General features: G+C 42.1%; 1 protein-coding gene across 1 annotated transcript; it reads right to left on the reverse strand.

The window, feature by feature from the left end:
- Positions 1 to 662: 662 nt before the first annotated feature.
- Positions 663 to 21,084, reverse strand: CD3E (CD3 epsilon subunit of T-cell receptor complex; the record flags this gene model as incomplete). Its single annotated transcript, XM_082274689.1, has 5 exons — positions 663 to 813; positions 11,100 to 11,143; positions 11,476 to 11,631; positions 20,763 to 20,969; positions 21,069 to 21,084. The coding sequence occupies 5 exons, from the start codon at positions 21,082 to 21,084 to the stop codon at positions 757 to 759; spliced, it is 480 nt and encodes a 159-aa protein (XP_082130815.1). The 3' UTR covers positions 663 to 756.
- Between the last annotated feature and the right edge of the window lie 701 nt (positions 21,085 to 21,785).

Raw genomic sequence — 21,785 nt, forward strand, 5'->3', positions numbered from 1 at the left:
AGTGATCTAGGTACGGTGTATGAGTGATCTAGGTACGGTGTATGAGTGATCAAGGTATGGTGTATGAGTGATCTAGGTACGGTGTATGATTGATCTAGGTACGGTGTATGAGTGATCTAGGTACGGTGTATGAGTGATCAAGGTACGGTGTATGAGTGATCTAGGTACAGTGTATGAGTGATCTAGGTACGGTGTATGAGTGATCTAGGTACGGTGTATGAGTGATCAAGGTACGGTGTATGAGTGATCTAGGTACGGTGTATGATTGATCTAGGTACAGTGTATGAGTGATCTAGGTACGGTGTATGAGTGATCTAGGTACGGTGTATGAGTGATCTAGGTACGGTGTATGAGTGATCTAGGTATGGTGTATGAGTGATCTAGGTACGGTGTATGAGTTATCTAGGTACGGTGTATGAGTGATATAGGTATGGGTGCACAAAGACGCTACTGCATTCTTTAGAAAAAAATGTACAGCAAAAAATATATGCAGAAAATATATTGATTTCTTTTACACAATAGCATATTTTTTTTTCTTTCTCACTTTTTATGGATACATATACTTGTTTTGAAGCAAATTGGTAAATTGATTATATAATAAATATAAAAATCTGTTTATTTTTTGTTTAGCATGAATACCACACTTGTCAATGTCTTTTCTTGATAAGAATATTTAGCATAATGTTCTCTTTTACTTAACTCCATGTAAAAAGACAGTTCAAGGACTTTTGCAAGACTGTGTACAGTACTGTACACCTATTTGAAATTTTTCTTCAGCATATCATATTCAACTTGTCCTCTTCTTTGTAAAGGCTGCAAAAAAAAAAAAAACACAGAATGTTAACTCTAACTGTACTTTAAAGTAGACCATAAGCAAAAATTATTTTTTAAGTTTGGGTAGTGAGTGTAGCACTACACCCACAGGGGCTGCGTGCATCTAGTTCACTTACTCCTGCACACCCAGGCAACAAGCATTTTGCACTTGCATCCAGACACAAGAAAACAATCTCTGAGCTTAGTTTTATTGTTTTATTAGGGGTAATAACTTGGATGGGGTAAAGGTGTTATGGGATGCTCAACTTGACCGGAACAATGAATAGGGACACATTTCTTCCTATGTACAAAATCCTAGACTGGTCTTACTGGACACTGACAGGATCAAAAAAGTGATCAGAAAAGGAAAGTCCCATTAGGAGTATCTCCTCTCTGTAGAACTGCTCCCAGCTCTACTGCCTGCAGGAACTACCAGCCCTCCTGGCTGCTTCTCCACCAGTCCACCTAGCTGTTCCCAAGATTCCCTAGGACAAGGGATAGAATGGGTTAATCGCAGAGCTGTTTTCCTGAAAGCTTGCTACATGTGGAAGTCTCTTCCCTTGTAAATCCCTGGGTGTACTCACTCTGTCCTCTTTGTTCCCTGCTGATCCTTAGGCAAGATTTATTTCCAAACTGTAATGCTGTAAGGATCTTCCCAAGCCAGCCTGAGCCCCTACCCCTCCCTAGACCCAAGGGTCCCTCCTAGACCACCAACAATCTCTTCAGCACTCCAACTTCCACCCAACTTCCCTGCTGGCAAGGCTCCATCATATTTAAGGGCTGACTCAGCCACCCTGCCAGGAAATTCTGCCTGGAGATTGACCAAGTTTCCTCAAGTATGCAGATCAGCCCTCCTGGCCTCCGCCCACTAATTTCTAGAAGCTTCTCTAAACTTCTAGATCCAGGGGGAGGTACCAGAGAACTGCCTGACCTGCAGTAACCCTGACCCAATTTCTGACTCACAATTGAACCATGAGTCATAACTTAAATTGGCCTGCACTAACGCTAGTAGCACACTAGAGGGTGCTACATGAGGAACTATTAGAACCTTTGTCAGGGTTTTATGTGATTTGGCATCCTCGACTTTCTCAGAAGGCAGCTTTTTTTAACCAGCATTTTTTTTATTCAATGGCGGGAAATAAGTGTAACTTTCATATAAAGACCATTTTATATAAAAACAGAATGCTTTACAAAACCAGTGTCATGTATGCACCTTATGTATTGTATTAATTATTTGTACTATAAATATTTTATATAAATAATAAAATGATATAAAACAGCCATTTAAAATTATTTAGATTAAAAAAAAGAGAAATTTAAAAAAGAAGTAAAATTATTTCAGTTAAAGTATATGTAAATTCTCACCTTGTCAAACAACCCATTCCGTTTAAAATAGAAATGAAAGGCAAAATATTTGTGTATAGACATTAAAAAAAACATTATTAACACTGTCTTCCCCTTTTATAAGTGATCACATTCCCTCTTTACTCAGCTGTGTAAGAACTGGAGGAGGAGAAACAGCAGCACACTGATCTTACTAGTGAAAGGCTGTGGGTAGGGGAAGGGGATCGGGTGGCTGTGTCAGGACAAGTCTGATCATTGAGAGCAGGCTCCTCTGGGTGACGCCACTTCCATGTCACGCTCAGACTGAAAGTACCATAGAGGAGTACACCTAACATTCTGTGCTTTCTTGTACTTTACATACCAAATGTGAGTGTAAAAGTTTATATCTAATTTTTTTTTTAAAAAGCATTTAATACACTATAAGGAGTTTCTTGCCTTGTATGTGACCACACCTTTGAGATATAAGGAGAGGAGGAAGGAGAACGGAGACATACAACAAACATACAGGCGATCTTAGGATTACTTACAAGATTGTTTGATTTATATGAGAATATAGATTGGACCAGAAGGTGAGCGGCCATGCATATAATTAGATTGTCAAAGTTATGTGAAGGATTTGTGTACTATTGTTTATTGCACTATGGTTTTAATTAATTTTCAGTTCGTATGTCACAGTTTTGCACAAGAATATTGCACAAACATTGGGAGCACTTTAAAAATCCTGCACTTTATTAATGTACATATATGAATTGATACAACATAGGAATAAACTGATGTGTATATACAGTAGGTAAAATAAGTATTGAACACATCACCATTTTATCTAGGTAAATGCATTTTTAAGGTGCTATTGACATTAAATTTTCACCACATGTCGGTAACAATCCATGCAATCCATACATACAAAGAAACCAAATCAAATAAGTTCAGAAATTAAGTTATGTGTAATAAATGGAATGACACAGGGAAAAAGTATTGAACATATGAAGAAAGGGAGGTGCAAAAATGTATGGAAAGCCAAGACATCAGATGAAATCTATCAGTAATTAGAAAGCAACCCTGCCCTTTGTCAGTGGAAATTAATATCAGCTGGTTTCGTTTCAACTTATGGCCTATAAAAAGGTGTCTCATTACCAAGGTGTCACACAACAAACATCTCATGATGGGTAAAAGCAAAGAGCTCTCTCAAGACCTTTGCAACCTTATTGTTGCAAAGCATACTGATGGCATTGGGTACAGAAGGATTTCTAAACTTCTGAATGTTCCAGTGAGCACTGTTTGGGCCATAATCTGGAAGTGGAAAGAACATCATTTCACCATAAACGGCCACAAATAGGTGCTCCTCGCAAGACAGAGGAGTGAAAAGAATTATCAGAAGAGTTGCCTAAGAGCCAAGGACCACCTGTAGAGAGTTTCAGAAAGACCTGGAATTAGCACGTACAATTGTTTTAAAGAAAACAATAAGTCATGCACTCAACCACCCTGGCCTGTATGCACTACGCAAGACACCATTGTTAACCACTTAAGCCCCGGAGGATTTTCCTGCTAAAAGACCAGGGGGTATTTTGCGATTCGGCACTGCGCGACTTTAACGGACAATTGCGCGGTCGTGCGACGCTGTACCTAAACGAATTTGACGTCCTTTTTTTCCCACAAACAGAGCTTTCTTTTGGTGGTATTTGATCACCTGTGCGATTTTTTGATCACACGCTATAAACAAAAAAAGAGCGACAATTTTGCAAAAATAGCAATATTTTTCACATTTTTTTATATGAAATTCCCCAAAAAAAAAATGTAAAAATCAAAATTTTTTAACATTTTTGGCCAATTTGTTTTATCCTACCTATGTTTGGTAAAAAAAATCGCAAAAAGCGTATTTTGATTGGTTTGCGCAAAAGTTATCGCGTTTACTAACAAAGGGAAAGATTTTTGTCATTTTTGTTGGTTTTTTTTTAACGCGTAATGGCGGCGATCTGCGATTTTTTTTGCGGTACTGCGACATTGCGGCGGACAGATCGGACCCTTGACTGACATTTTTGACACTTTTGGGGTTACCAGTGACATTTCTACAGTAATCAGTGCTATACATATGCACTGTTACTGTAAAAATACACTGGCAGTGAAGGGGTTAACTTTATTTGGGAGGGAGGGGCTGTGTGTGTCCCTAGGGGCGTGATTCTTACTGTGATTGGCTGTGGCTCTAGCTGTAAGGACACTGATCAACGGATCTACATACTAGATCCGAGTAATCAGTGTCTTTACAGCGAGGAGAATGACAGGTGGCTTGTTTACACAAGCTGCCTGACATTCTCCCTCTCCCCCGCCGATCGCCGAGTGGCCGGCGGACATCGGGTCCGCTGGTCACACGCGCGGGGGGGTGCGTGACCGCGCGGGAGCGGGAGCGCGCCTCCGCGGGCGCGCGCTCGCTCGCTCCCCAGACCCTCCCAGGCTAGTGACGTTAATTAACGTCACTCTGCCTGGTAGGGGCTGACCGCCGCAGTAAATCTACTTGCGGCGGTCGGCAAGCAGTTAAAGAAAAAGCATGTTGAATCTTGTTTAACGTTTGTTCCACCACATCTTGACAAACCTGTGAAATACTGGAAGAATACAGTGTGGTCAGATGAAACCAAAATTAAACTCTTTGGATGCCAGAATACACACCATGTTTGGAGGTCAAATGGCACTGCACATCACCCCAAAAACATCATACCAACAGTGAAGCTTGGAGGAGGGAACATCATGGTGTGGGGATGTTTTTCAGCATATGGTACTGGCAAACTTGATACCACTGAAGGAAGGATGAATGTAAAAATGTACCAAGAAATTCTTGATAAAAATCTGCTGCCATCTATCAGGATGATGAAAATGAAACAAGTGTGGACATTTCAGCAAGACAATGATCCCAAACACAAAGCCAAGGTAACTCTCAATTGGTTTTTAAAGAAAGAAAATAAAGCTGCTAGAATGGCCCAGCCAATCACCTGACTTGAATCCAATGGAACATCTATGGAACAAACTAAAGATTAGAGTTCATAGAGGAGGCCCACGGACCCGTCAAGATTTGAAGACTGTTTGTGTGGAAATATGGGCCAAAATCACACCTGAGCGATGCACGCGTCTAGTTTCTCCATACAGGAGGCATTTGAAGCTGTCATTACCAACTAAGGATTTTGTACGAAGTATTAAATAGACGTCAGTTAGCGTGTTCAATACTTTTTCCCTGTGTTATTCCATTTTTTTTTTACACATAACTTAGTTTATGAACTTATTTGATTTGGTTTCTTTGTATGTATGGATTACATGGGTTGTTACCGACATGTGGTGAAAATTTCATGTCTTTTAGAAATATGTTTACCTAGAGAAATAGTGACAAGTTCAATACTTATTTTACCTGCTGTATATAAATTGACATTTGTAAACCACTTATTATTAATAGGAATAATTGTCCAATAGGATCCAACACCAATTATTAGTTCATTGTTTAGTTATTTGTTTATAAGTCACATAAGCAAAGCGCTACAGTTAAAATAGATTCGGTTCCCTTATATTGACACATGCCCACATTTATTCAATGACAATGAGAAAATATGGAGAAAAGATGCACAGGGTACTCGCCGCTCCAAAGCTAGCCTGCAGAAATCCAAAGCCACTGGATGCACCTGAACACGATCCGCAGCCGCAATCAGTGGCGATAAGAGACAAGGCAGTGACACTCCAACATGCGAAAAACAGGTTTTTTTATTTATTCAATCGTTGTAGATTAAAAAGCAAAAGGACACACACATCTCCAGGACAGCCAGTAAATGAGTGCTTAATCATTACTGAGTAATCACAATGACGTGTGAAACGCGTTTACTGCCTGTCCTGGAGCTGGGTGTGTCCTTTTTTATCTGCATGGATTGAATAAATAAAGAAGCCTGTTTCTTTACATCTTGGAGTGCCGCTGCCTTGTCTCTTATCTCAGATGAGTAAATATGGGTATGTGGTCGGACCCTATGCTCATGACCATTTTTCCATACTTGCATGATGTTTATCATAGTGCTCGGTGCACTTACTATACGTAATGTAAGCACAACTATATGTTTTTTTATTTGCTTTTCTTAAAGAAAATTTATGGTGATGGATTTGGAATGATGGTAAAGAGTTCCTTTATGAAATAATCAAGGGTTCACACCTGGATGTTTTTTGGATGCTTCTCTAGCTTTTATTGCGGTTTTTGATTGCCTCAGCAAACTTTGAGACCAGGAAGTGAGGGAAGGGAGCTGCTGCAAATGGGTACAGTGCTGGAGCAAATAAAAGCCCAGGTAAGTGTAAGGGGGCCTTTATAAACACTTTAAGTCAATGCCCCCTTTAACATTCTGCGTGTAGCACCCTCTTAGGTAGTTGCTAGAGAGAGAGAGTATAGTTTTGTATCTTATCTGCTTACCAGAAGGATTGCCAGGTAAATCTATATTTTTCTCAGCCTACCAGAGAGCAGGATCTGCTAGTGAGATCTGCTCATGGTGCTCAGGTGCAGCTCAGTTTGTCTGAAGTGTTTCACACTGGTCCAATAGGGAGGCATATTGGAGAATGGGAGGAAACCTGACAAATGAGTGCACAGGCATTTAGTACAGCCCTGGTGATTGGCAGAGGAAAGTGCCTCGGTGCATGCTGGAATACTGTATAAATACCAAGAGCACATGTGCTCGGGGTCTTTCAGCTGGAGAGCAGAGTCTGGGAGGGAGGGGGCGGCTGCCTCCCCCCCTGTAGAAGTTGCCATGCAGGGAAACATTGGAAGGATCTGATTATGCATAGAGTGAGTACTGATCTGTGTCAAGGGGCCAGTCCTGAGGGGGGTGATCCCTTCAGCTAGAAGAGTCAGTGGAGGGTTGTCAGTAAAGGGGATGCTAGTGAAAGTCCTGAAGGTAATGTAGTGCATAAAATCTGTTGCTAAAGAGAGAGCAAGAAGACATAACACTTTCAATTCACGTGGCAGTATGGTTAAAGCAGTGTGACTGTGACAAGTAACCTGGTGAGGCCAAGTGAGAGTTGTCCTTATCAACTGTAAATAGTTCAAGTTGGAGTAGCCCACTATTCCCTTCTCCCATCCAAGTTCCACAATAAATACCAAAAACCAAAACCCCTGGAATGTTTATTGAGTAACGAGCCATTGGGAGTAAGGATGAATGTGTGAACTGTACCCTAAGTGACTGTCTGCAGGTAATCAGAGGAGGCCTAACAAGTCCTCACACAGCAAGCCCTATGGGGACAGTGCTACATGCACAATCTCAAAACATCCCATTTTAAAATGTAAAAACAAAACTTTTAGTTTTACAAAATGCCGCAACATTGTAAAACATCCAATATTGGAGAATATTTACAAAGCAATATACAATGCATTCATAAAGTATTAAGATCCCCTTCACCTTTTTCAATGTTGTTATAGCGCAGCCTGATACTACAGTTTAAAAAAAAAAATCTCAATCTACACTCAGTACCTCATAATGACAACGTGAAAACAGAATTTTAGAAATGTCTGAATTTATTAAAAAGAAAAAACTGAAATATCACATGTACTTAAGTACTCAGACTATGTTGAAGCACCTCTGACAGCAATTACAGCCTCAAGTCTTATTGGGTATGAAGCAACATGTTTTGCACACCCAAATTGGGGAACTTTCTGCCATTCTTGTTTGCAAATCCTCTCAAGCTCAGTCAGGTTGGATGGGGACTGTCGGTGGACAGCCATTTTCAGGTCTCGCCAGAGATGTTCAATAGGGTTCAAGTCAGGGCTCTGGCTGGGCCATTCTAAAGGGCCATACACACTATAAGATTTTCTGAAGACTTTTTCCTTTAGACTTACCAAAACCATATAATATGAGGTCAAACCTAAACACTTTCAATTTGTATGCAATCTGGCAGGCCCTTGCACTACATAGAAAAGGTAAATCTGAAGGAAATCTAACCACAAAAGTTGGAAAGTGTGTATCCAGCTTAACCACTTAACGACCAGCCACGTAGATCTACGTCGGCTGACTTTGAGTGGTTATACCGGGATGATGCCTCTAGCTAGAGGCATCATCCCGGTACCGTTGTTTGAAGCCGGCGGTCGGCTTTCCGTCGGTAACGATCGATGCGGCTCGGGAGCCGCTCGATCGTTACCCGGGGGGGCGGGAGGGGACGTCCCCCCCCCTCCCGCCGCCTTCCGCGGCTTTGCTCGGGGCTCCCGTCCCACCGGGAGCCCCGAGCACCCAGCCGCCACGTCCGCCGGCTGGATGGAGTCCCGATGAATGCCGGAAACGGCATCGATCGGGTCTCCGATGACGTAACCCGGAGGCGGCGTCCATGACGTCACATCCGGGTTACTGTGCCGCAAAAGGCGGCAGATTTAAAAAACGGCTGTATGCAAAAATGCCGTTTTCGGCGTTTTGCATACAGGGAAGTGTAGTGGAGGGGTCTAGGGTCTTTTAGACCCTTGATCCCTCCATAAAGTGTACCTGTCACACGTATTGCTGTCACAAGGGATGTTTACATTGCTTGTGACAGCAATAAAAGTGATTAGATTTTTTTTTTTTTTTAAAAACCTGTAATAAAGTTAAAAAAAAAAGAAAAAATAAATAGGAAAAAAAAAAAAAAAAAAAATTTAGCCGCCCCCGTCACCATTAGCTCGCGCACAAAAAAAAACGTATACGGAAGTCGAGCCGCAAATGAAATCGCTGTTCAAACCACACATGTGAGGTATCGCCGCGATCGCCAGAGCGTGGGCAATAATTTAAAAAAAAGAGCTACACCCTAACTCTAAACTGGTAACCGTTAAATACATTTAAAGCGTCGCAGATTGAGATCTCTATTGACCGTAGTTTGTCGCCATCCCACGGGGGGGCGCAATTTTAAACCGTAACATGTTTGGTATCTATTTACTCGGCGTGACATGTTCTTTCACAATATACAAAAAAAATGGGCTAACTTTACTGTTTAGTATTTTTTAAAATTAGTGAAATGTGATTTTTCTAATTTTTTCCAAAAAAATGGCGTTTTAAAGACCGCTGCGCAAATACCGCGTGACAAAAAATTTTGCAATGACCGACATTTTATTCTCCAGAGTCTTTGCTAAAAAAATATATATAATGTTTGGGGGTTCTAAGTAGTTTTCTAGGAAAAAATACTGGTTTTAACTTGTGAACAAAAAGTGTCCGAAATAGGGCTGGGGGTAAAGTGGTTAAGACATGGCTCCATTCACACCTGAGCAGAATGACTTTCAGGAGTTTTTATTTGAGAGTTTGTGAGCATTGTTGAAATTGTATTACAATAGTTTTACAGCTTCAGGCATTTTTGTTTAGCCAATAGAAAGCACTAGAGGGAGGAGAGGGGGAGGAAAGTAGCAGTGGAGAGCTGCTGTTTGAGCAGAAAACATGAAACAAATCTCTCATAAAATGCTCATGTCACACAATTTCAGGCGTTTCTATTACAGTCTATGGGGCCCAAAATATAATTTAATTTGTCAAAAAGAAGCTCATGTACTTTTTTGAGCTTTAGGCATTTTGCTTCAGGCGCCAGAACACTCGTATGTGAATGGGCCATTGAAATGAATAGTATTTGGCTTGCTGAGCATATTAGAGCTACAAGCTTCAAACAGAAAATTGTGGTATGAACAGAACCTCAAAGAAGAGTTGTCCCCAAGCCATTCCTGTGTTGTCTAAGCTGTCTGCTTAGGATCATTGTAAGGTGAACCTTTGACCCAGTCTGATGTCTTGCGCGATATGGAACAGGTTTTCATTGAGGATATCTCTGTACTTTGCTCCATTCAGCTTTCCCTCAAGTCTGATTAGTCTTCCAGTCCCTGCTTCTGAAAAACACCCCCACAGCATGATGCTGCTACCACTATGCTTCACTGTTGGGATGGTTTTGGTCATGTGATGAGTGGTGCCGGGTTTCCTCCAGACATAATGTTTAGAATTGAGGCCAAAACAATTCAATCTTGGTTTCATCAGACCAGAGAATCTTGTTCCTCACAGTCTGAGAGAACTTCAGGTTCTTTTTTGCAAACTCCAAGGAGGCTTTCATGTGTTTTGCACTGAGGAGAGGCTGCTGTATAGCCACCCTGCTATAAAGCTGAGATCGGTGGAAAGCTGCAGTGATGGTTGTCCTTCTGGAACTTTGTCCCATCTCCACACAAGATCTCTGGAGCTAAGTCAGAGTGACCATCAGGTTCTTGGTCACTTACTAAGGCCCTTTTCCCCCGATTTCTCAGTTTGACCGAGTGACCAGCTCTTGGAAGAGTCCTGGTTGTGCCACTGTGCACTGTCAGTTGTGAGGCCTTTTATAGAGAGGCATGTGCCTTTCTAAACCATGTCCAATAAATGGACGTATTTTACCACAGCAACGATCAAGGGAAATGGGAGGCACCTGAGCTAAATTTCAAGTGTTGTTGCAAAGGCTCTGAATACTTATGACAATGTGATATTTCAGTATTTTCTCTTTCATACATTTGCAAAATGTATTATATTCTGTTTGTAATTATGGGGTACTGAGTTTAGATTAATGAGCAAAAAAATGAATTTAAACAACTGTAGTATCAGGCTACAACATAATAAAACATAAAAAAAGTAAAAGGGGTCTGAATACTTTATGAATGCATTGCACCTTTGCATATTAGTACTTATTAGTATTCCAGCATTTTGTTTCTCCCTTAGTTTATCTCCCCCATTCAGGCAATGTGAACTCAGTGCTGATGGAGAGGGACTGGGGAGGGTAAACAAGGACATCCTCAGGTGTCCAATGTCCCCCTTATAAACCAATGATTTTATCAGTTGTTAGGACGCCAGCAGCTGGTCTATACGGTGCCCAAAGTTATAATGATGCACGCATGCATATAAATAGAGTTAATGTAATAAAAAAAGGCAGGCTTGATCCACCTGGTGTCTTGTTGACAATTGGTTGTCAGATACCCCAACACAACTTACCTCATAGTCAGGGTGAGGAACAGGTGGGGGGCGCTCTTTATTCCCTGCTAAACAACAAAATGAAACAAAGCTGTGTTATTTACAATATAAGTTCAGATCAGATGTTGCAAGATCTCTATATCCTCCTGATATTGTGTCATTATTTTGTACAATTTTTCAGAATTTTACAATTTTGAATTTTACAAGCACTGCTTCCTATAGTGACATACTCTACATAAATAAATACATATGCATTAGCTTTGTTACATAAAATCCTCCTCATTTTGTAGTGCTCAAAATGAAACAAATACTTTCAAAAAAAGTAAATTCACCAGCAAAGGTCCAAAACTCTTCCCAATTTACCAAAATCATCCATTAGCATATTGGTATATTTTACCTCTGTTTAGGCCTCCAGGTGCCATCTCGCTGCTCCTAGAAGGTTTTCTCTTGCATCCAAAATAAATGAAAAGAGCTACACCAAGTGTCACCAGGCAATCAGCTATCAGGATACCAGCTACCAGAAGAATGGAGACCTCTGTGCAATTTTCACATACTGCAAGGAAATGGATAACGTTAGTTTCGGATAGGTTACACTGCCATCCCTTCCACAATCTCCGTCAATTGGAATGGTCCACATGTAGATTATAAAAGACTGGATAACAATTCCTGACACAAACTGGACATGTATTAACCTGGATGTCTTGAGCTACCGAAAGGGTATTCTTTATAGGCAACACTTTAGGGTTGATTTACTAAAGGAAAATAGGCTGTGCACTTTACAAAGTGCAGTTGCACTTTCAATGTGCAGTTGCTCTAGACAAGGGTTCAGTGGAACCCTAGGGTTCCTCTTGAGGTTGCTAGGGGTTCCTTGAGAAATGGGCGATTTCACCTCTCAGATAAGTTCCCAATGACACCATTTTTCCTTTTAGCTGTCTGTAAGGGGGTAATTCTTCCCAATGATGACAAGAGTAAGGAGCATTCTTCCCACTAATGTGTCATGAGTTGTAGATTTTTAATTTTTACCAGGGGTTCCCCGAGACCAGAAATTTACTTCAAGGGTTCCTTTGTGTTAAAATGGTTGAGAAAGGCTGCTCTAGAGCTTAGTAAAATGAGATAAAGCTTCACTTTGCAAAAAGTACCCAATCCCGTACAAGGAAAATTTAAGAAAAACAAAAATGCATTTTTGCTTGCACATGACTGGATCATGGAAGTCAGCAGAGCTCCCCTTCATTTACTAAGCTCTGGAGCACCTGCATTTGCAGAGTGCAACTGCACTTTGCAAAGTGCACAGCCTATTTGCCTTTAGTAATTCAGCCCCTTTATGTGCATTATATTTGGCACAGCATGTTGCTGTTCTGTGACTTGTGTCTGGAGGAGAACAGGAATTGGAGAGCAGGCTTGATAAAGGAAGGGAGATGGTAAAGAATAGTAGATGAGCAGGACCAGAGAGGGAGAGTAAAGACAAGAGAAAAGGGTGATAAGGTGTAGTGGGGAGAGGAGCAAGAGGCCATGGAGATGGCGCAAAAATTGAGGTTGGCCAGCTAACACTGTTTCAGAGTAAACTAAATCTCCCTCAGAAGTAGCCAATGGATGAAAAAAATAATAAAATATTAAAAATAGTTTTTATTGCATCCTATGGACTGTACTTTGGACTAAGCTAAATAATTATGTTATATGAATGGACTATTTGCTTGACAAGATTTAAAGTGAATTGAAAGAAAACAATGGATTCTTTATTGGCTTTTATATTTTTTTTTCTTAATTATGATAAAAACAATAAGAAAACAAAAAAAAGTAGTAGTAGTAGAAGTAGTAGTAGATGGTATTATGTAAATTTCTAGCCACTTGCTGCCAAATCACGTACATGTACATTATTGACTTCAAGTATTTATACCAGGGTTATGGCTGCAGCTGTCAGCAATAGTCCCGGTATTCCTTCAGCCAACGATGCTCTTCCAAATAAAAGCAATCCTAGTGCCTCCCTCCGGTGCCTCTCCCGTCCCGGCTGAGAGCTCAGGATCAGATCTGGCGGTTGCGCCAGCTTACAATAAAGGTATTTGGAGACCGGATCACCTCCGATCACCTCTATGGTCTAGAACAGTGGTCTCCAAACTGAAGCCCAGGGATCGGATGTGGCCCTTAGCTTGCTTTTATCTGGCCCTTGGGGCACTATTCCACCAACTGACACCAATGATGGGTGAACCATTCCCCTACTAACACCATCAGTGGGGCTCTATTCCTCCCCTTAAAATCAATGATGGGGCAATGATTCTGTGGCATTTTCTTCTCCCACTGGCCCCAGTCCGATCCCCTAAAGCCTGAAGGACAGTGAACTGGCCCCTTACTTAGAAAGTTTGGGGACCCCATGTCTAGGAGACTGGAAGCAACAAGCATTTTCGTCACTTCTGGTTAGGGCACTGCCATTTTTTTTCTGAAAAGCATGAGATCATTTTTATTTTTTTTTTAATCTCATGCTTTCAAGGGTAGAGAAGAGATCTGGGGTCTTATAAACCCCAAATGTCTCCATAAAGAGGACCAGTCATGCTTTATTTCTATCAAGAGGGATATTTGAATTTCTTCTTAAAGGAATAAAAGTGAAAAACACTTAACGGAACAGTGTAAATATTTAAAAAAATGAAATCAAATGAATTAATTTTCACGTGCCATAAATGTTATAGCAAGAGCAATAATTCTTCCTTTGTAACTCTAAACTGATAACCTGTAAAAATGCTTAAAGCATCACCTGTGGAGATTTTTAAGTGTCGTCGTTTTTTTGCCATTCCACAAATGTGCGCAATTTTAAAGCGAGACATATTAGGCATCTATTTACTCAACGTAACATCATCTTTTATGTCTTACCAAAAATTGGGTTATCCATTGTGTTTTTGCACATTAAAATGTTTATATTTTTTTGTAAATTCCTTTTTATTTTTAAAGAGCATTTTTTTTTTAATTGCATTTCATAAACTACTGTGCAAATACAGTGTTACATAAAAAATTGCAAAAAACACCATTTTATTCTCTAGGGCCTCTGCAAAACAAATATATATATATTTTATTTGCGGGTTCTAAGTAACTTTCTGGAAAAAAATACTTATTTTTTACATATAAACAAAAAGTGACAAAGGAGGCCTAGTTTTCAAGTGGCTAGAAAACATTTATAAAAAAATGAATCTTATAGATTACCTAATAGGAACCAAAAGAGACTTCTAAAATACTCTTGTGACCTCTCCAGAGATCTTACGGATTTGTAACAACTAAAGTCAGATTTATGTTTCTGGTATTAAATTATTTGCAAATTCCATTAGCGTTCTTTGCATTGTATTGTGCTCATACTTGCATAGAATCTATTAATAGACAAAACGAAAAAAAAAAAAAACAGAAAAAAATTGGACCTGCACCATTTTTCCAATGCAGTTCTCCACAAGACACGGTGGTGCATTGCTGTGCATTATGGTGCACTGCAGTGCATGCGCATAACATGCGTTGTGTTAATACACGCATTACCGCAATGCACAACACTGAAGAGGCACACCAAGCTGTCAAAAGTGACAGTTGCTAGGGTTGGAGCAAACCATAAAGCACTGCTTGGAGTGCTTATAGCTGTCAGGTTTTATTTACATGGTTTTTTTTTTTGCTGTATGGTTTTGTATACACTTGCTTTCAAACACCTTAACATAACAAGGTGGCACACATCATACCCCATGTTACGTGCAGTACAGCTGCCAAACTTGACCTTTTCAAGCAAATGGGGATGCACTGCAAATGTGTGTAATGCTTGTGGTTGCGGCGCAGTGCTACCGCCTCTTAAGGGTTAAAATAGGCATTGAAGAGAAGACATATCACTTCCCAGCAAACTGATAACTACTACCTGTGTAAAATGAAACTATGTTACTGGAGGACTTAAAGCGGAGTTCCACCCAAAAGTGGAACTTCTGCTCATCTGCTTCCTCCCCGCCTCCGGTGCCACATTTGGCACCTCTCAGGGGGGGAACGGGTACCGGTTTTTGACAGGTACCCTTCCCCACTTCCGGGAAACAGCGCAGCGGCGCCGTCCCTCAGCAGTTCAGCCCCCCTCCTTCTTCCTTCGCCGCTGGGCCAATTAGAAAGCGCAGCGCACTTTGTGCATGCGCAGTAGGGAACCAGCTGTGAAGCCAAAAGGCTTCATTGCCGCGTTCCCTTACCCTGAATGGCGGTGGCAGCATCCGAGAGCCAATATGAAAGTCAGCTTCGGGTGCCGACATTGCGGGAACCCCGGACAGGCAAGTTCTAATATTTAAAAGTCAGCAGCTTATCTGCTTGATCAAAGAACAAAAATAACATTTTGTGTACCAGGAGCTCAAGATGCAAGGCCTTTCTCAAAGATTCAGAACATCTTGGCTCTGCGAATAAAAACTGTGAAGTGGTTCTAAAGTCCACACAGCAGCCCCGATCCTCTTTTTTTTTTTTTGGGTTCCCTTGCCGGCGCTTCTGGCTCCTCCCCTTTGAGTAGTGTCCTTCCCCCCTCCCCCGCAACACCATTGCACAGAGCAGGTGAGTACAATATGTTTGTTATTAAAAAATCTCTTTACAATCACTTTAAAATGATCAGTTTTCATCTATTAGAACCTATTAGTGGCTATTTAATGTCATTTCTATGGGGAGAAAGAAAGCAACTTTAAAAGTCCATGTAGTATCAGTTTATTACTTTTATTTGTGAATAGTCAATATAATATGTAGCTTGTGCCAAAAGAAATGCCATTATCAGTGATGTGCACTGTACTTTGAATGACATTCAGTTTTTAAGATCAAGAATTCCAATACAATAGAAAAAGCTTTGCATTTACTTGTCATTTTCAGCCTAACCTTCCTTTATTGTAGGATCGTGTAAGGCACCCATGGTTACGTGTTAAACCACTTCAGCTCCTGAAGGTTCGGCCATTCTCCTGAACAATCGGCTGGTCCCAACGGACATTGTGGCCACTGATTGGCTCCGGCTGTGTCCAATCACAGGAGAAGCTACTAGCCATGAGATCTGGCACAGAGGGGCTGCCCGGCCACAGTCTATGTGTGTGGGGAGGTCACTAAACGGTTAAGCCACACCTTATCTAGGGGTTCATGCACACTGGCTTATAAAATCGCCGTTTTCTCAGGAGTTTTGTGGTTTGCCTGTAGAGTCAGCTCACTGTTATCCTATGTGTCCATGTAGGACAATTAGAGGCATATTTTAAGCTCAGCGTTTAGAGGCAGAAAAAACCCTTCTGGTTTGCGCTTTTGATTGGAGCTTTCTAGCAGAACAAATGCTAAACTCACCTAAGCTCTCATAAACTCCAGTACAAAAACACACTATATCAGCATTTTCTTTCTGCCAAGGGAACTGGTCTTTTTTAAGCCCAGCGTGCATGCAGCCTAAAGCTGGCCATAGAGGACTCCATTGGTTGGCTGCAAAAAAAACTGAATTTGATCCCCTATCCACACAAGCGAGGTGAATAGAGGAATCTTCCCCACTGTGCTATTGTGTTCTTACATCAGGGACACCTCCACTGTCAGAATTCACTGATCTGCGATGCAACCAATAGCGCTCATTGAACAAAATTTTAGCAACAGTCCAGTTCGAGAGGAGTTGATCATCGACTCCTCTTGAATGGGAATGGTAGTATATACAGTGCATCCGGAAAGTCTTCATAGCGCTTCACTTTTTCCAGATTTTGTTATGTTACAGCCCTATTTCAAAATGAGTTAAATTCATTATTTTCCTCAAAATTCTACAAACAATACCCCATAATGACAAAGTGCAAGAGGTTTGTTAGAAATCTTTTCAAATTTATTAAAATTAAAAAACAAAAAAAATTCCATGTACATAAGTATTCACAGCCTTTGCTCAATACTTCGTTGAGGCACCTTTGGCACCAATTACAGCCTCAAGTCTTTTTCAGTATGATGCTACAAGCTTGGCACACCTATTTTTGGGCAGTTTTTCCCATTCTTCTTTGCAGGACCTTTCAAGCTCCATCAAGTTGGATGGGGAACATCGGTGCACAATCATTTTCTTATCTCTCCAGAGATGTTCAATCGGGTTCAAGTCTGGGCTCTGGCTGGGCCCAGTGGCGGCCGGTGCGTTGGGTGCGCAGGGGCGCTGCCTCCCCCATCCATGCGTCTGGCCCCCTAATCAGCATGCAGACATCAGACGTTTTTTTTTTTTTTTTAAATCACCTGATTAGAGCCAGAGGCTCTAATAGGCTTCAGCAAAGAGCAGTGCGCCCCGAGCCCACCCATTGTGTGACAATAGTGAATTAAAATTTGCTATTGTCACACAGAACCTCCTCCTGGCCAATCAGGAAGCGGGTCTAGTACCCGCTTCCTGATTGGCCGCAAGGCAAACCCCATGCCATTGGCCAAGGAGGAGGCGGGAGGACTCGAGGAGACCCCGGGGGACTGAGGAGAAGCCGCCGCCGCTGCCGCTGCAGGTAAGTGCACTGGTCTCGGGGGGGGGGGCACACTGCATTGAAGGGGGCACGCATGCTGGTCTCTGCATTGAAGGGGGCATGCACGCTGGTCTCTGCATTGAAGGGGGCACGCACGCAGGTCTCTGCATTGAAGGGGGCACGCACGCTGGTCTCTGCATTGAAGGGGGCACGCACGCTGGTCTCTGCATTGAAGGGGCACGCACGCTGGTCTCTGCATTGAAGGGGACACGCACGCTGGTCTCTGCATTGAAGGGGCAGGCACGTTGGTCTCTGCATTAAAGGGGCACGCACGCTGGTCTCTGCATTGAAGGGAGCATGCACGCTGGTCTCTGCATTGAAGGGGGCACGCACGCTGGTCTCTGCATTGAAGGGGGCATGCACGCAGGTCTCTGTATTGAAGGGGGCATGCACGCTGGTCTCTGCATTGAAGGGGGCACGCACGCTGGTCTCTGCATGAAGGGGGCACGCTGGTCTCTGCATTGAAAGAGGGCACGCACGATGGTCTCTGCATTGAAAGGGGGCACGCACGATGGTCTCTGCATTGAAGGGGGCACGCACGCTGGTCTCTGCATTGAAAGGGGGCACGCACGATGGTCTCTGCATTGAAAGGGGGCACGCACGATGGTCTCTACATTGAAGGGGGCACGCTGGTCACTGTTTTGAAGGGGGCACACTGGTCACTGTGCATTGAAAGGGGGCACGCTGGTCACTGTGCATTGAAAGGGGGCATGCTGGTCACTGCATTGAAAGGGGGCACGCTGGTCACTGTGCATTGAAAGGGGGCACGCTGGTCTCTCTGCATTGAAAGGGGGCACGCTGGTCTCTCTGCATTGAAAGGGGGCACGCTGGTCCCTCTGCATTGAAAGGGGGCACGCTGGTCTCTCTGCATTGAAAGGGGGCACGCTGGTCACTGCATTGAAAGGGGGCACACTGGTCACTCTGCATTGAAAGGGGGCACACTATACCTTAATTACTGAAGGCCCCTTTCACACTTTTGTGACCTCAAAGTCACGCAATTTTTTACAGCGTTTTTTGCCGCAAAGCAATGCCTATTACATTTTTCTGTTTGCGCCCCCCCCCCCCCCAAAAAAAAATTTTGAGCACCAGCCGCCACTGGTTGGGCCACTCACGGACATTCACAGAGTTGTCCCATAGCCACACCTTTGTTATCTTGGCTGTGAGCTTAGGGTTGTTGTCCTATTGGAAGATGAACCTTCACCCCAGTTTAAGGTCAAGAGCGCTCTGGAGCAGGTTTTCATCAAGGATGTCTCTGTACATTGCTGCATTCATCTTTCTCTCGATCCTGACTAGTCTCCCGGTTCCTGCTGCCTAAAAACATCAACACAGCATGATGCTGCCACCACCATGCTTCACTGTAGGGATGGTATTGGCCAGGGGCTGAGCGGCGCCTGGTTTCCCCCAGAGATGATGCTTGCCATTCAGGCCAAAGAGTTCAATCTTTGATTCATCAGACCAGAGATTTTAGTTTCTTATGGTCTGAGAGCTCTTCAGGTGCCTTTTGGCAAACTCCAGATGGGCTGTTGTGTCTTTTACTGAGGAGTGGCTTCCTTTATGGCCACTCTATTATTCAGGCCTAATAGTTGAAGTGGTGCAGAGATGGTTCTTTTGGAAGGTTCTCCTCTCTCCACTGAGAAATGCTGGAGCTCTGTCAGAGTGACCATTGGGTTCTTGGTCACCTCCCTGACTAAGGCCCTTCTCTCCCGATCGCTCAGTTTGACTGTGCGGTCCACTCTAGGAAGAGTCCTGGTGGTTCCAAACTTCTTCCATTTACGAATGATGAAGGTCATTGTGCTCATTGGGACCTTCAATGCTGCAAAAAATTTCTGTACCCTTCCCCAGATCTGTGCTTCATTACAATCCTGTCTCAGAGGTCTACAGACAATTTCTTTGACTTCATGGCTTGGTTTTCGCTCTGATATGCACTGTTGCTATGGGACCTTATATAGACAGTTGTGTGCCTTTCCAAATTATGTCCAACCAACTGAATTTACCACAGGTGGACTCCAATTAAATTGTAGAAATATCTAGAGGATGATCAGTAGAAAAAAGGATGCACCTGAGCTCAATTTTGAGTGTCATGGCAAAGGCTGTGAATACTTATGCACATGTGGTTTTTTTGTTTTTTATTTTAATAAATTTGCAAATATTTCAAACAAAGTTCTTTCAAGTTGTCATTATGGGATATTGTTTGTAGAATTTTGAGAAAAATAATGAATTTAATCTATTTTGGAATAAGGCTGTAACATAAAAAAATGTGCAAAAAGTAGAGTGCTGTGAATACTTTCCAGATACACTGTAGATCCCTGCTTAACCAGCCAAATTTTCGATCTATGACCAGCCTTATGTTCACCAAACACTATACAATCTGGTTGTACAATCTCCTTTGGATCCACCATTTAGTGCAAGGGCCTACCAGACTGGATACAGGTTGATTGGATTGATTATCTGTGTCAACCTATTACAGTATATCCTTTTGTAAATCTAAAGGAGATTGTACAGAGGTTGTACAATCAGATTGTATGGCCACTTTTAGTCATACCAGATTGTAAAACAGGTAGGTGAGTCTAAAATATTAATATTGAACAGAACATAAAACTTAGAAAACCTGAATTGGATTTGCTTAAAAGCATACTGACAAAATTTGGAGTTCTGGGATCCTCACCCCACAGTTGCCCCTTTCCCCTCTGGATGCCCCCCCACCCCATATTGTAGTCTATGGGGTTTTTTTATACGTACTATTTAAAAATGCCTTCAGGCAAGTCATTTGATACACAGGGTCCTCTTTGCATCTTCTCCAGTGCTTGGTGATTCTCAGTGATGTAGGGAGTGGTGCAGATGTTATGACATCAGTGTCACTGTCTGCATCATTGGATATCAGCTTAAGGTGTTTTAGTGAAGTCCCATGGGGCATCATTTTACACCAGCAGACTGAGGACATATAGTGATGGAAAGGAATTAACGTGGGGGGGGGGGGGGGGCAGCACCAGAAAGGAGGGGGAGTATTGCAGCCAAAGCCACTTTTTGATTTTGCACCTCCTGGGGTATCTTTTTATTTTTGCTTGGATTAGGGCTTTGCTCTAGATAGATTGCTTAGCTCTGGGATAGATGGCTGAAGTCGAGTGTCTTTGGCTGTTTCTGAGCAAAAATTCTAATGTTATAAAATATAGGAAAGCAGGACAGCTGGAAAGGACATATTTAACAACCTTTTGATACTCACCATATGCCTTTAAGTAGAGACGCTTGCCGTCACACTCATAGTACCCATTATCACCTGCTGAAAACTGGTCCTTTGTATATCCTTCATCTTCACCAATAGAAAGTGCTGCACCATTTACCTTTGCCAGGTTTTTTGCACCTGTAGGGCAAGTGATCTTGACCGAAAGCCCAGAGATTTCCACATTAAATTTATATTTATCTATGTCTCCTATAATATAAACAAAGAATTGCAAAATGGCAGAGAGGAATTAATGTAGACTGAGAACAATATGGAAGCATGTAAAGTAGAATCATGATATGACCCAACTGACATACAGGTGCATCTCATTTCAGTAATTCAATTTAAAAAAAAGAACCTCATATATTATATAGATTTATTACACACAGTGATATATTTCGAGAATTTCTTTATTTTAATTTTGAGGATTATGGCTTACACAGCTAGTGAAAACCCAAAGTTCAATATCTCAGAAAATTAGAATATTGTGAAAACGTTCAATATTGTAGACTCATGGTGTCACACTCTAATCAGCTAATAACCTCAAGACACATATAAAGGTTTCCTGAGCCTCTAAATAGTCTCTTTGGTTCAGTTGGTTTCACAATCATAGGGAAGACTGCTGACTTGACAGTTGTACAGGACACAGGCATTGACACCCTCCACAAGGAGGGCAAGTCACAAAAGGTCATTGCTAAAGAAGCTGGCCTCCCTTAAGCCCTGTACACACGCAACGATTATCTGCTGACCGATCGGCCGTCTTTTGTCCAGTGTTGTTGTGTTGGTTGAAATGTGCTCTAGACTGCACACGAATTTTATTGGCCAACAAAAACCAACCTCAGAAGTGATGTCATGTGCTGGTTTACTTTTCGTGTGTTTTTTCTTCTCAGTCTTGCTCATCACATTTTTGTCTGCCGAAATCTGTACTGACTGACGGAAAATCGGCCGTTGTGTTGACGGTCAACAAAAATTTTATAGCATGCACACCAGATTTTGTTTGGCCAAAAAGTCGCAGTCTGTTGTCGG

Source organism: Pelophylax lessonae (assembly GCF_965119305.1).
Source record: "Pelophylax lessonae genome assembly, chromosome: 12".
Lineage (NCBI taxonomy): Eukaryota > Metazoa > Chordata > Amphibia > Anura > Ranidae > Pelophylax > Pelophylax lessonae.